Source organism: Xenopus laevis, chromosome 2L (assembly GCF_017654675.1).
Source record: "Xenopus laevis strain J_2021 chromosome 2L, Xenopus_laevis_v10.1, whole genome shotgun sequence".
NCBI classification, from domain to species: Eukaryota; Metazoa; Chordata; class Amphibia; order Anura; family Pipidae; genus Xenopus; species Xenopus laevis.
In genome coordinates, this window is record NC_054373.1 from 91,798,058 (window position 1) to 91,814,915 (window position 16,858).

General features: G+C 36.8%; 1 protein-coding gene across 3 annotated transcripts in view; it reads right to left on the bottom strand.

The window, feature by feature from the left end:
- LOC108708254 (CUB and sushi domain-containing protein 2-like) overlaps positions 1-16,858 on the bottom strand; it is a 591,784-nt gene that overhangs the window by 238,602 nt on the left and 336,324 nt on the right. For all 3 annotated transcript variants that reach the window (XM_041582174.1, XM_041582173.1, XM_018246760.2), the window contains exon 6: positions 8,646-8,758. In XM_041582174.1, coding sequence (XP_041438108.1) covers positions 8,646-8,758 — 113 coding nt within the window. The remainder of the gene's footprint in view (positions 1-8,645; positions 8,759-16,858) is intronic.

The window sequence follows — 16,858 nt, forward strand, 5'->3', positions numbered from 1 at the left end:
CTGGAATGTTGCATAGAATTACTGGTTTCACTATGTAAAAAAAAAAAGAATCTCCCACCTATTTTAACATCATAACCTTTATTGATTAAGTAACATACAGTTGCATGGAAAACATGTTGCTCTGCCAGTAATACAGTTGTTTAAAGTGCATTCCACATCAGCTGGGTAAAGCGTAGATACCAATATTAATGAAGAGCAACATTATACACAAAGAAACAAGGGTATTAGAAAAACTAGGGGGCAGATTTATCAAGGGTCAAATTGAAAAATTTAAGTTTTCCCTTTTTTTTTAAATATGGAATGATCGAATACAGCCTATTCACTCAAGTTAAAAAAATTGATAAATAGATTTCGGTTGGACTTTTTTTCTTGATAAATCTGCCCCTAAGTCTAAACAGGTAAACGGGTAGTTAATTGCTCTTAAAAACATCATACATTTCTTGCAAACATTTAGTGTGTAATAGTGTTTAGAAACAACATTGTTTTACATAAAAAGAAAGAAAGGCATTTATGTCATTCAAAGCTTACTTGGTACAACATAACATTTTTTTTGACCAGTGCCCATAGTTAGGGTAGACAACCTGCATTCCTCTAAACTGTCAGCAATACCCATAATCACCTTGGACTTGCATCCTTGAATGAATATGTTTTATTTCAAATTCAACATTTCAGTACATCCTAAAGTTACCTTTAGTTCTATCTATAAATTAATCTACCTGGGCTCAGAAAAAATACAAATCTTTCTATGTACAGTATATGTATATTTATACATGCCCTGTTATCCTAATTAAAATTCTGTAGTAGAAAGACCTACTGCTTATTTAGCTGCCCTAAAAATATCCTAAAAAACACAACATCCATTTAATTGTGTAACCTGTGCATGGGGATGGACATCAGGTCCCCCATTCTGATGCACACAATTCTGACATGATGCAAGGCTTGCCTTAATAACAGTGTCCACAAAATGGCTCCTGCCTGCTTGCTATAATTATGAATTCCCAGACTGAAGGAAACAATATTCAAATAATTTATATAGTGTAATTAAAGTTTATTTTTCTTGAAAAAAACACATCTATGTTTGTCATTATTCTCTTGGCATAGACCTCTTATCAGTAGAGATGTCGCGAACTGTTCGCCGGCGAACTTGTTCGCGCGAACATCGGGTGTTCGCGCTCGCCGGAAGTTCGCGAACGTCGCGCGACGTTCGCCATTTTGGGTTCGCCATTGTTGGCGCTTTTTTTTGCCCTCTCACCCCAGACCAGCAGGTACATGGCAGCCAATCAGGAAGCTCTCCCCTGGACCACTCCCCTTCCCTATAAAAACCGAAGCCCTGCAGCGTTTTTTCACTCTGCCTGTGTGTGCTGAAGAGATAGTGTAGGGAGAGAGCTGCTGCCTGTTAGTGATTTCAGGGACAGTTGAAAGTTTGCTGGCTAGTAATCCTTTTGATACTGCTCTGTTATTGGAGGGACAGAAGTCTGCAGGGGTTTGAGGGACATTTAAGCTTAGGTAGCTTTGCTGGCTAGTAATCTACCTTCTACTGCAGTGCTCTGTATGTAGCTGCAGTGGGCAGCTGTCCTGCTTCTGATCTCATCTGCTGACTGCTGCAATAACAGTAGTCCTTGTAAGGACTGCTTTTATTTATTTTTTTGTTGTTTTACTACTACTACTACTACTACTACTATAAGAGCCCAGTGCTATTAGTCTAGCAGTGTTGGGGAGTGGGACTGGTGTGCTAATCTGCTGCTCCTAGTAGTTCAGCAGCACCAACTTTAATTTTTTTTTTTTAATATTCATTTTTTTTTTTATTTTACTTTTTTTTATTTTACTACCGCTGTAGTAGTGTATAAGTTGACCTTTTAGGCATTATTTGCCCTGTAGGCATTATTTGCACACTGTTTTCTTCAACCCGCCATCGAGCTGTGTGACCTTGTTCCCATTCTGTCTAAATATCCATAATATTACCGTCTCCAGAAAAAAACACCGGAGTCACTTTTTTCAAGCAGCCATAATATATTTTACGTAATCCGTATCCACCGCTGTAGTAGTGTATACGTTGACCTTGTAGGCATTGTTTGCCCAGTTTTTTTGGCCGCAGCCACTGAAGCACAGAGGCCAGAAAAAATATGCCATATAAATGCTGAAAATAGTCATTTTTTGCCATACGTTGACTCAACGTATATGGCAAAAAATGCATATTTTCTGCATTTATATGGCATAATTTTTCTGGCCTCTGTGCTTCAGTGGCTGCAACCAAAAAAATTTATATTTTCAGCATTTATATGGCATAATTTTTCTGTCAACTGTGCTTCAGTGGCTGCGACCAAAAAAATGCATGTTTTCTGCATTTATATGGCATAATTTTTCTGGCCTCTGTGCTTCAGTGGCTGCAACCAAAAAAGTTTATATTTTCAGCATTTATATGGCATAATTTTTCTGTCAACTGTGCTTCAGTGGCTGCGACCAAAAAAATGCATATTTTCTGCATTTATATGGCATAATTTTTCTGGCCTCTGTGCTTCAGTGGCTGCAACCAAAAAAATTTATATTTTCAGCATTTATATGGCATAATTTTTCTGGCAACTGTGCTTCAGTGGCTGCGTCCAAAAAAACTGGGCAAACAATGTCTACAAGGTCAACGTATGGCGAAAAATGACTATTTTCAGCATTTATATGGCATATTTTTTCTGGCAACTGTGCTTCAGTGGCTGCGTCCAAAAAAACTGGGCAAACAATGCCTACAAGGTCAACGTATGGCAGTTGTTTAAAGAGAACAGTAGATTACTAGCCAGCAAAGCTACCTAAGCTAAAATGTCCCTCAAATCCCTGCAGACTTCTGTCCCTCCAATACAGAGCAGTATCAAGCAGATTACTAGCCAGCAAGCTTACTATCATCTGTCCCTGAAATCACTAACAGCTCTCCCCCTACACTATCTCTTCCAAGCACACACAGGCAGATTTTTCAGATACATTTTTGCCCTTGATCCCCCTCTGGCATGCCACTGTCCAGGTCGTTGCACCCTTTAAACAACTTTAAAATCATTTTTCTGGCCAGAAATGTCTTTTCTAGATGTTAAAGTTCGCCTTCCCATTGAAGTCTATGGGGTTCGCGAACCGTTCGCGAACCGCTCGCGTTTTTGCGCAAGTTCGCGAATATGTTCGCGAACTTTTTTTCCGACGTTCGCTACATCCCTACTTATCAGCCTTATTGGTCATGTAGATGTTACCTAATCAGAGCTAGCTGTACCCTATTTAAAGGAAATCTATACCCCCGAACAGTGTAAGTCTCTATAAAAATATACTGCATAAAACAGCTCATATGTTAAACCCTGGTTCATGTAAATAAATAATTTTCATAATAGAACAATTTTTTAGTAGTATGTGTTATTTGGTAATCCTAAATAGAAATTAAGGGCCGCCCCCTAGCATCCTATGATTCACGGTGAACAAAAACAATCCAAAGAAACCATACACATCAGGCAAATAACGGACAAAATTCTTTCTTTTCTTCCCATGCTTCTTTCTATTACAGTTAGAGCTGCATTATTTCTGGTTAGGTGATCTCTGAGGGAGCACACAAACCATCACAAAATTGCTTGTTCCACCATATTTCCTGGCTTTAGCATTAGCTTGTTGTAGTTTGAGCAGTGTGGCTTGCCCTTAGCTCTTGTCCCTCATACTCTCGACCCTCATGCTCTTGACCATCATGCTCTTGCTTTGCTTTGGTCCTGGAGTTGCCTCAGTCCTGCCTGCCCTTTTCACCATCCTCTCTAAAATCTTACTTGACGTTAAGGAGATATTTTTTCCATAGACAGGCTAACAAAGAAATTGTGGAACTTTGATTAAGAAAAGTTTAGTCAGCCAAAAGTATATTCAGCTGTACCAAACTTTACAGTGATGTATATTGAAGTTCTAGTTTGTCTAATGCAGTTTTTTACATTCACTCTATAAATAGAGAGTCCCTGTAGAATATGCCCTTTAAGCTGAGATTTTTTTTTTCCACTGACAGTAAACTAATCTTCATTATTATTTTTATTAGGTGTATAGCTCCTCAACTATCAAACCTGATTGTACATATTTTTCACTGACACTGAAAGGAAAATTGGGGTAATATAGGCTACTCCTTAATTTGAAAGCATCTGCATATCAAAGCTCTGAATGTCATCTGCTTATTCTGGAAGCGTTAAACCACTTTTCAAAGAAAGAGCAGCGCTGCATATTAGGGTTTTAAAAGGCAGATATTCGTCGTACTTGAGAGGAATGGGTTGCGGTATTTAAAATTAATGTTTAGGTGATCATTATTTTCCCATCATATCAAATATTATTTATTCTGACTTCATTGCCTGCTCTTCAGATAAAATGATTGCATTTAAGGAAACTTCAGTAGATGGAAAGTGAATGATAGTTAAAATCTACATATAAAGTATAACCCTTTCTTAGGCAAGCTGATGCAAATAAATTGAATCTATAGTTAAATCTAGATTTTGAAGTGAAACCTCAGGTTTCTTCCCTACATAATCATACCTTTATCCATTCAAAGTATTTTAATAATATTATAAAAAAATATTGCATTAGCCAGAGTTCTACACAAAAAAAGACTCAAAAATTCACTTCAGCTACTTTTAAGAAAAAATTACATGGTCCTACAGCTATTCTATTTAGGGCCACCTCAAACCTTGGGCAAACATAGATTAGTATTGTGCATGAGGAATAGAATCTATCGATTCCTTAGTATGCAGTAGACTTTGTCAAACTTCTTGTAACTTATTTCACAGTTTCAGTGCAACACTTTGAACAAGGGATAATCTGGAGTTTCTTGAGTTTCAATGTTGGTTCATAAATGGATAGTGATGAACGAATCTGTGCCATGAGATTTACAAAACGGTAAAAATTCTCTAAATGCATTGAAGTCAATAGAGTTTTTAAAAGCCCTGTTGAACCTCATTTAAAACCTTGCTTTCATTAAAATAAAAGGAAAACAGTGTAAAAATAAAAAACAAATACAAAAATAAAATAAATTATGTAGAGGTGATAAAGAAAATGTTCTCTTAATGGTTACTTAGAAGCCACTTTTTTCTTGTTTCCAGTTCCTATTCCTGTAGGTGATATGAAAGCAGAACAGAAAGCGATGCTGTTTTAGTATCTTCAGTTGTCGTCTGCTCCCATACATGGTTATAGTGTTTTACCTATTGCAATAAACCATGTTACTTCTAGCTATGTTATCACCATGAACTTAGTTGGCTATACATGTGACAATGCCTTCATAGCCTCGGATCACTACTGCACCCAGTTTAGCAACCTACTATTAGTGAACTGGGTTGATGTGAATTTGTTGTACTTTACCAATGATTGTATCTTATTGGTGGCTACATACAAAACACTCACTGCCTGCTGTCCACATAGAGAAGAATTTTCTATCCACCCCAAAAAAAATGTAGATGGGATGCAGTCAGAAAAAAATCAGGCAACACATATCGTTGCCAATTCAATCAAGACTGTTTCCACTGGTACCTTAAAAAATGTCAGCTTTCTAGGCAGTGCTGTTTTTTTCTGGAATATGCATGCTAAATTGTTGTTTGTTTATGGAAATAAACATGGGTTTATGATTAATACATTTTTTAAAAAATGCTCCAAAATAATTTTAAGAGGCATGAAAAAGTCGTGATTTTTTTAAAAAATGTTGTGTTCCTTTCACTACACCTTGTTTTCCACATTTCCAGAAAGCCCTATATATAGGTATTTCTATGACTTATTGGAAAATAAATTGGAAATATCCTATATGGGTGTCACAATAAATTAAAACCATTGTAAACAAATATAAATATGTCCACTCCTCCCCAAAAGATAAGCTGGCATGTACAATAACAGATAATAAGGAGTCTGACTGTAAATGAAGTATACACAAAGTACTATTTTCCATGTTACCAAGTCTCCATTTTGAGACTGTCCAATCTTTTCATATTTTCCTCTATGGCATTGCTCATTATTTGTCGTTGACTTTAGTTAAGATCTAAATATATGCTAGACGCTATCCTGGCTGTGAAACATATTACCCTGAGGCTGAATTTAGGAATATACAAAGCTGTTGTTCATATCCTCTGAGTTTGTCCCTTGAGTGCTCCTAGAGGGTCTATTTTTTCCCCAGGGTAAACAATGAGACTTACAACACATGTTTAAAGAAAATGGAATATATGCATGATTTTGAATGTTTTGACTTTTTGAAGTTGGATTTGCTTTCACATTGTGTTTTGCATTGTAGGAAATAATGTACCCTTTAATTTCTAGTATAAAGATATCATAACTCAGAAGGGAGTGTCAGGAGCCACAAGGTCAAGTAGAGCCCTTGACTTAATGCCTGCCAAAGTACATTGAACAGGTTGCACAACCTACTATTCCAGATGCAATTTCTCTGTGCATGGGCCTTAAGGGACACAATATTATTTTTAAATACTAGCTGAGTATCTCAATTCTGGTATTTCTTTGGTGGTAAACTTTTCCTCTCAACAACCACTTGAATTAGTTCTTCATTGAATATACATGGCCTGGCTTATTATTCATGACACTCAAGCTTCCTGATAAGGAAACTAAATGACTTTGTTTATTCCCAATTTGGAGAAGTCAATACAGGAACCAATTAGGTGTTGGGAGAAATTGCAGTGTAGTAGGCCCTACGGATCATTCTTGACCCCACTAAGGGAGATAAGGTAATTTGGCTTTCTCTGGACAATTTAGTCACTTATAATTGGCTTTGTAAAAAAAACTAAAAATATACAAGTCTTCTTCAGATAAACCTGGGTCAAGTATCTCCTTTCATAAGTTTTCACTGTTCCACAAAGTCTTGTTCTAATTCTAGTATAACAAGACTAGTATAATTCTAACAATTTGTTTGCTCAACTACACATTAAGGGGCAGATTTACTAAGGGTCGAATATCGAGGGTTAATTAACCCTCGATATTCGACTAGGAACTAAAATCGTTTGACTTCGAATATCGAAGTCGAACGATTTAGCGCTAATCTACGATCGTACGATCGAAGGATTATTCGTTCGATCGAACGATTAAATCCTTCGAATCGAACAATTCGAAGGATTTTAATCCAACGATCGAAGGAATATCCTTCGATCAAAAAAACACAGGCAAGCCTATGGGGACCTTCCCCATAGGCTAACATTGAGTTCGGTAGCTTTTAGCTGCCGAACTAGGGGGTCGAAGTTTTTCTTAAAGAGACAGTACTTCGATTATCGAATGGTCGAATAGTCAAACGATTTTTAGTTCGAATCATTCGATTCGTAGTCGAAGTCGTAGTCGAAGGTCGAACTAGCCCATTCGATGGTCGAAGTAGCCAAAAATACACTTAGAAATTCGAAGTTTTTTTAATTCGAATCCTTCACTCGAGCTTTGTAAATCTGCCCCCAAAACTTCCTTAAATTGAATTTATATTTCAACCTGCAGTAACAACCCTACACGTAGCAAATCTTAGGAGCATGGTTTTCTCTTAAGTTTAATAAAAAAAATTATCATTTGTACAGGCATGTATTACATTAAAAGCTAGTTATACAGTATTCAGTACATCTGAATGCACTAAACAGTGGCACTAATTATTAGATTTGCATACTAGGCATAATATTGTGGTAGGCTAGTAGCATTTAACTTCACAAAATGTATATGTCAATTATAATAAAAGAAAAATAAGAGGTTTAAAAACGCACAAATGTGTAACTGACAAAGAAGCCAGCAGTGCAATGGGAAAATGTAAAATTGTACTTATTAGCTTTTGAAGCAGAACAGCTTATTTGTGGAGACAGTTTTGCCCATATGCTGTTTATATAGTGATGCTACAAATTATTATTTTATATGGAAGAATGTTTTGGCTAGGGATGAGTAAACTTTTTTCCCTGGTACAGATTGGTACAAAGTTTTTGGTTTCACCAGTGATGATCTTTTTCATGACTGTGTTCTAGAATCTCGTTATGTGGTCTGTTTCACAGCCTGGTAAGGGAATTTAAAGCTGCACAGTCCTAAAATAGAATATTTAATGAATATATATTCGAGTAATGAAATGTTTCTCATCCTGTAACAAAAGTGACCTGGGTGTAAAAACCCCAGGTCTAACACTTAAATGTGGAGTACAACGTAAAACCACTATTGGAAAAAGGGAATGACACTCACCCGACGTCTCAAGTGGTCCGGGTGCATCGCCCCGAACCCGTAGTTAAGGGTGTGTGTGCTTAGAAGTATGAAGAAAATCGGCGAGCACTCCGGAAGCCTATTGTAGTAGGTAAAATTCAACTTTATTTCAAATACATTAAAACCATATGGTTTTAATGTATTTGAAATAAAGTTGAATTTTACCTACTACAAGAGGCTTCCAGAGTGCTCGCCGATTTTCTTCATACTGTTTCACAGCCTGCATTAAGATTGCCTCACTTGCAACATATCTGCAACAAGATTAACTTGCCTGGCATCTTTGCATCAAGATTGACTCACCTGACATACCTGAATCATGATCAGCACATCCAACATGTGCATTTCATTGATGCCTGCCAAGTGTCAATAAGAGAGAGCAGGAGGCCTATGCTAAACCCAATTCACAATATAATTTTGGCTTCTGGTTGAAAAATGTTATTATAAATTTATATGTGACTTACCTTGATACTGAGCACTAAAGCCTTTTTGTCTGTGATTGCCATCAGTTGTAAAATGCAGCCTCAACCAGTGTTTGCTGCTGATGACTGGAGGTGGTAAATTTGATCCAGTAAACCTGAAAAACAATGAGAGAGGATACTTAGATATAGAGTGAAATATTCAGTTACAGAAAACTATAATGTGTGCTACATGGGGCCTATTTATCAAAAGGTAAAAATAGGGACATTTTTCATCGTTATAGTTACTGATATATGAGAGCTGGGCAGTCCATCTCTGTTGAACTTTTATTTTTAACCATTAATACACATGCCTGTATAACTAAGAAAAGTTGAATAACCTTTTCATGAGTACCCCGATATGGGGACAGGACCATATTAAGGATTTTACAGGCTTGATGATAATAATTATTATGGGCCTATTCAAATAAAAAATACTATCCATACATATACATACTATATATATTCCACTTACACTGCACAGATATAGAGTCATGCAGCTGAGGTGAAATAAAATTCTGTGTATTTAAATTTCCCTGGGAGCCCCACTCCCAGATGGATTCTGTTCTCCAGCAAGCCTTGGTCAGTACTACCTTGGCCTTGAGGGCAGAGCCACCAGTTTGGTTGTCAGAGCTGCTCTTTGTTTTCCTGTGCTGTTGAGTGTTATCTCTCTACAATAACTCTTTTTTCATAGACTTTTAAGTCTATAAAAACTCTGCAATTTTTTTATTCAGGGTTCCGACTCTTTGTAAATTAAGAATCCACAGAGCTTGTGTTAAATAAACGTTGTTCCTGAAATTCCACAACAGTTCCAGTGGACCCTAAGACATCTAGCTTTACACATTATTAAACAGGTTATTTTTGTGATGGGGTATGATTGTTGAGGCTTGTTTGTTAATCGGGCCTGGTGCCACAGCTTCATCTGCACCACTGTTAATCTGGCCCTTGAAACTTAATTTTCTGGATTCTGTAATCATATAAACATATAAAGGTATTCATTTAATCAAGCAGCAGATCTGTGAGAAAAACACCACTTGTTTGGTTGTGGTATATTATGATTTCTTACATGAAGAAAGTCTATTTTCTTATGAATGTTATTTGTGATTTACTGACTCTACTAATGTAGAGTACAATCTGCAAAACTATCCAAATAGTTTGTTTGAGTGTGGACCAACATAACAGCATCCCAGCTGCTGAAAGCAAAAATCGGTATCGTTACTGTCTAATTTAGCCTTCCACGTGTGGTTAAAATGGTCACAGCCTGAGTTATATGATCTGAGTTCTACAAGTGTACATTGTGAAGGATGATGTCTTCTTCAATTAGAGTTTAGTGCACTAAAACTAAGTATAGTAAACATCTTCTAAGTAAGGATTTTTTATTGGATACAGCCATTCCTGGTCTATTTCACTCACTAGAAGTTCATTCTAATTGGTTTTTTAGTCACGTTTCAATACCTACAGATACAGAGATTAAACAACTCTTTCTTGTCGAAGACAGAAATATTTCATTAAAATGTCAGTTTGTATTCAGAAAACTGCAGTCTGTCCCACTTATTTGTAGAATCTAACCAATTCTCCATCTAGCCAGATGATATATGTTTAAGCTCTAATTGTGTGAACGTTGGCAGCTTAATTGGTTGGGGACCCACAAACAGGATGAACTTCTAAGTGACAAGATAAAAGACATATACTAAATATGCATACAGTCAGTATATACTGCTTTTTTTTTTACTATCAAATAAAGAAAAATACGTTGGAGAAAACACACAAAAGAAAAAGGTTTACAAATAAATTGTTGCTAATTTTCCCAATTCCAATACCTCCTGGATAGTGAAGTGTCCAGAAAAGCAGATATGAAGTGTGTACCAGTCATACAATTATGGTAAAATTATGTCTCCATTTAAAGCAGGATTGTTGTGTGAATAAATGTTAAGTATAACCCAAGCCAGTAATTTACAATTATAGTGGATGAATGGACCTCATCAGGTGAAAACTACCAAAGTGTGCAACTTCTCATATGTCTGGAGAAATCAGTTTCTATGGATGGCTCTTACTTCTCCACCCTAAATCTACTTGTATTTCAATGCAACAGCGTGAGTTATTGAAACACAAGTTTAGTTTTGGATACTGCAGTGACCACATGGGATTCTTCGGAACATGACCTTGTTTGTCAAGATAGAAAAGACTTTAATTGTCACAGGTAGAATAATTATACAAAGTGCTACTGGTCATTTCCTTGTGTTTATGGTGTTTGGCCCAATGTTAATCGACCAGTAGTCAGTTAACAAATATATATTTGAATATAGGGGTGCCAAGAAAGTCATAAACACACTCTGCATTCGGCAGATCGTATGCAATGAAACTTAAACAGAACTTTACAAAAGGTATACCAGGAAATAAAGATAAAACACTAGAGTAAACTGAGGACTATGTGCTCTTTCATTTTAATGGGTTCTTGGAAAACAGTACAGGTATGGGATCCATTATCAGAAAACCCTATCCAGAAAGCTCTGAATTACATCAAGACCAACACCCATAGACTCCACCTTAATCAAATAATTGCAATTTTTAAAAATTACTTTTCTTTGTAATAATGAAACAGTACCTTGTACTTGATCCTAACTAAGATGTACTCGATCCCTATTGGATGCAAAACAATCCTACTTGGTTTTTTAAAAGTGTAATTGATTTATTAGTAGACTTAAGGTATGAAGATCCGGGAAAAACACAGGTCCCAAGCATTCTGTATAACAGGTCCCATACCTATACTAACTAAAACCTCATGCAAACAATAGCAAGTGTGGTTGCAGAAATGATTTTAATTGATTTTATTAATGTTATTTCCATTCATTCTACCAACTAACATTTTACTCTAATGTATTTATTGTTTATAGGGTATCTTGCCCATAATTTCCTTTCTGCTTCCATCATTCTTCTGTGCACCCTGACTGCTGCTCTTCTTATTGTCTTTGTATTTTGCTCATTCCTGCCTGAAATCCAAGGGTAGGAAAGGGGGTTATTTACTAAACCTCAAATTTAACTGGTAGGACTTTTTGAGGCAAAATTTCTAATTTTTCGAGACTTATTATACCCGATGCTGCCATCTCTGACATGTCGAGGTCATGTATAACTCGATGGGCAATTTCCCTATCACGATTGCAAGATATTGTGGTTTGCACTGGATTTAGCCTAATAATCCAATAAATTCGGGGTGTTCGGGAAAAAAAAATTGTATGATTAGGGAGAAAAGTCTGAAAATATCATATGATTTGGGGGTTTGCCCAATTTTATTGTGTTTTACAATATTAACAGTATTTTATTAATAAATAAGGCAAAATCAGGGATGGGAGATGAGTCCATCTTTTTTTTATTTTCATGAGATTAATTCAGATTTTAGTAAATAACCCCCTTCATGTTCTTGCCAGGTTTACTACATAATAGCAATCAATCTGAGGTTTGTTTTGAAAACAATGACTTATAGGGCACATTCACCAAGTTCGGGTGAATGAATAGAGGGAAAAAAACTCGAATTTCGAGTAGTTTTTTGTGCTCCTCGACTATCGAATTGGCGTAAATTCGTCTGAGTAGAATGATTCGAATAGATCGAGCGAAAAAACGCTGCGACTATTCGCCTATTCGATAGTCGAAGTACTGTCTCTTTTAAAAATACTTCGACTGCCTACTTCGCCAGATTAAACCTACCAAATTGCCTTAAAAGCCTATGGGAGAGTCCCATAGGCTTTTTTTCTAAGTTTTTGATAGAAAAAAAAGGCATTCGATCGATCATTTGATCGAATGAAAATCCTTCGATCGAATATTCAATCGTGCGACTATTCGCCGCGCGAATATTCGCCCATTCGACTATTCGCCAGCGCGTAAATTCGCCCAAATTGCCTATTCGATTCTATTCCCCAGTCGAATTTCGAGGGATTTAACCCCTCAAAATTTGACCCTTGATACATCTGCCCCATAAATTCAACCAATTGTTAATGGGTGCTAGACCCAGTGCAAACCCTGGCCCTGTGCCTGTGCCTGTTGCTATAGCTGGTATGCAACATACCTTGCTGGTACCTCCATTTACAGGAATGCAGTTCATGATAGTATCTTCTTGCCTCACTCTAATCACCTCGGTAACCATAGTAACAGCCTTTACTTTGAAGATCTAAGCATTTTCCTCTTTTTATTCCCTGTTGTTACTTTTAATCACTTTTATTCTATTTCCTAATTGCTCTCTTTAACTCCATATTTTCATAATTACATACAGGAGTTAGTGCTATTCTGGCAATACAATGGGGGTGGGATAATAAATCATGGGGAAGCAGTAGTGGGAGAAAATGCCAGAATATTAAATCATGCAGTATATACCTATATTTAAAGACAGATATAGAGATGAAGCAGTGATTATATATTTATATTTTTATATCCTTTAGTGATAATTTTTCTGCTCAGCAGGTGGCGGACAGAGTTGAGATGTTGAGAATCTAAGGTAGTTTTAAAGTATTAAAGAGATACATACCTGTTTACATAACATACTGTACATACTGTATAGAAGGGATTTAACAATATATGATTAATCATGTTTGGGATTTGACAATATATAGCGGTGTAATAGGGAATAGACGGGACGCAATAGATCATAGTATTAAAAGAAAAAGAGAATGCAAGGTGCAGGACATTTTCTCCTATTAATATCTCAGACTGTGTTCAATACTAATGCCTATGCACATAAATGGCATCACATAAATTCAATACCATGGATGATATAAGAACATAGGAAATAGGACAAGGGTCATCTGAACGTTAACATCCTCCATGATGGCATATATTGTGATACAATACAATTAAACTGTAGAATTGAGAAACTACTATATTGAAAAGAGTACTGAGCTCTAGGATGTGTCTTTCAATGTAAATAATTATCGTAATGGAAAAATATCATCATCAATTTCTTAAATAAATAATTTCTGTGATGTCCCATGATAGTTGGATTGTTAAGCACATATGCCTCAGCAAAGCTATTTGAAGATCATTATATTATCAAATCTTCTTCAATACTGTATATGTTTGTTAAAATACTTAAGTTAAGTCTACTGCTCCTCATTGCATACTTTTTACCTATGCTTCTGTGTTGCCATACTGTTCAGTGGAGCAACCATTTGTGCCTCTGTTTTAAAGAAGTAAGAATCAATATTACATTTTTAACTGCATGGATCAAAGGGAAACCTGGAACTGTAAAATCTACTATGGTACTTTTAGGCCAACATCATAGATTCTATGATAGGTATCAATGAAAGGGTTAATACATGTTAATTATGATTACATAAATATTTTTTTTTAATTGCCATATTTGCAACTAAGGAATATTTCTTGCTTTAAATATTAAATACTAATAGGTGTTATAAATATTTGTCCCCTATGAGCTTTCCTTACAGCATCCCTAGGGCATTTAATATATTTAAATCACAGTGGTGGGAATACGCATAGCCCTTGATAAAAATTAGCAAGCACACAGCATCTAAGTAATGAATGTGATTATTTTATCTCAATTCCAGTTAAATGGAAACTGGCATGGAAAAGAAAAGCATATTCTATTAATTAGTCACATTAGTGATACAAGAATATTTTGAAGTATTGTGGAGCTGTTGAATGCAAGCACTGTTTCTGTGTTCTTAATTAAATTTATATCTATTGAATACAAATCTTCAAACATCAAACAAAAGGAAAAAGAGAATATTTAATATAAACACAGATGGGGATCAAGTGATGATCTTCTTCACATTCCAATGATTACAAGTATTTGTTATGAGGGATTATAGTAAATGATGAAATGCTGCAGAGTATGTATAGAAATTCAGCTGTTATGCCTTTCTTTTGCTCCTTTTTGCCCTAGAGGCTCATTCACTTTAAGAAAGCACTAAACTGTTGAAGCAAAGTAACAAATAACAACCAATCAGTGATTGGCTTCACCAGTCTAGTGCAGACACAACAATGAAAACATTGGTTGATATTGGTAATTGCTTGGGTGCAGCTTTTCATAATTTTTAATGAATGAGCAGTTAAGGAATTCCCATCTTGGGGTAACAATAAATTGGGGGCCAAATTCACTAAACTTCCGAAAATTCGCCAGCAATGGCTTCGCTCACAGCGCAACACTTCGCCAGTCGTAGATTCGCCAGGACAACGCTAATTCACTAAAATCCGAAATAGCGTCCAGGGCGTCGAAAGATGGAAAATCTTCGATAACATTGATGCGCCAAGCGAAGTGAAGTTGCGCTAACATTGCTTAATTTGCATACCGCGGGAAGTTAAAGTTCAATGGACGTATATGTTGCAGAAAATACATTTCACTACACAAGCCTGAGAAATAATAAAATAAAATAAAGTTGTTATAATGCCCTTCACATGAGCCCAGTGTATAGTTTATGTGCCATATGTTAGGAAATGTAGGGGGGAAGCCGGTTACCCCCAAAAAATATTACGCTATTTTTCATCTTATCACCCTGAAAAAGGAAAAGACGCTAGCGTTTTTTGGGACTTAGAAAAGTTTTTAACTATTTTTTGAGGAACTCCTATCTACTGTATTGCACTTTGCCTGGTCTGAGGTGGCGAAGGCAAGTCTGGCGCAAGAGGTAACGTTCAGTAAAATCCTCATCTTAGTGAATTTGCGTAGTTATGTCCATTCGCCAGAGTGCAAATTCGCCAGGTGTAAGAGAGTGAAGTACCACTAGAGTCTATCTCCTTCGCTAACAAAGTTACGCTGGCGACCATTAGTAAATCGGTGAAGTACCGAAATGACGTCACGCTGGTGAATTTTCCCCCACGTTAGTCACTTCGCTCTTTAGTAAATTTGCCCCTTGGAATTCCCCTCCATTGCCTAATGATGCACGTACAGATCAAATGAAACACTCACTGCAACATTTCTGAGGGATAATAGACTGACCTACTTGAGCACAGAGTCCAGGTTATCACCATTCAGGACAAGCAAGGCAACATCTAGTAGTGAAGCAGTGAAGATCTGTGCCTCTGAAGTTGCCATATTCTATTAAGCACATGCTCTGAGCTGCTATCAGCAACTTAAGCTTAGGGGCTGTATATGAAATTCACGAAACAAGGCTGAATTAAGTAAATAAGTAATGAATAATTCTCAATAAATGGCAGCATAGAAAACAGTGTATTCTGCATAACATCTGGTTGATTATTAGGCCTGTAGCACCAGTTGTAACATTACCTTCTAATGTTTTGATCATTTCTGACAACTCTAAATTTAGTTTGTCCGCAGCAGCCCAGAGCACACTGAAAGGGTAATTAACAACCGCAAGTGAGGTGATGCTAAAATGGTTGTGTAACCCTATTTTGGCTGAAAAAGTCCAAACCAAAAAGTAGAGCATTGACTACATTGGACCCTCTTTCCGTAGGATGGGCCTTCACTAGGAGAAGGAACACATGAGGGTGTTGCAAACTAAACCTCTATACTGCCAAATATGTAAAATAAAGGAAAATGGATGTCAGGGGTTCTTTGCAAATAAATAGCAAGACAGGCTTTATTCATTATAAAGCGCCACATGGTTAGAAATATTCACAGCACATGAGGAAGATCAATAAATGCCAGGTACAATCACAAGGGTAGCAGATACAGACAGAATGGCACCACTGAAGGAATAGCAGGGGGAGTTGAAAGTATACACCTTCCAGGTTGTCAGTAACTCATGTCGACCGGATCCCTAAAGTAGACATAGAATGGGTATAGAACAATGAAGTTTCCCTTGTCAGTACTGTGGTCCCTTCACTACAGGCAAGAAGAGCCTGAGGGAGAGCTACTTCTGGTCTATCCTCCTTGATGCTCTTGCTAGCTAATGCTCACTAACTCACTCTCCTAGAGAGTGCTATAACAGTGGTTATCCTGCACACTAGCTTCACCTCATTCATGGGGTTCTTTCCCCTGACTTCTCTAAAGGAATTGTCCCTTTAGGGCCTTACACTTCTAAGACCTTGTTGAATCCAAGCTCAGTGGACATCCACCCAGATCAACTGCTGCAGGCCAAAGAGGAAGGACCTCCCCCTGCAAACCACTATGTTACAGTGATACAGGATATGGTCATCAACCTGAGGGCCAATGAACTGGGTATGTAAATACAAAGTACAAATGGTTACATGGGTTTTAACCCAGCATAAAGGAAATGAGGCACTGGAAGGGGAATGAAGCCATAGGGGATATTAAA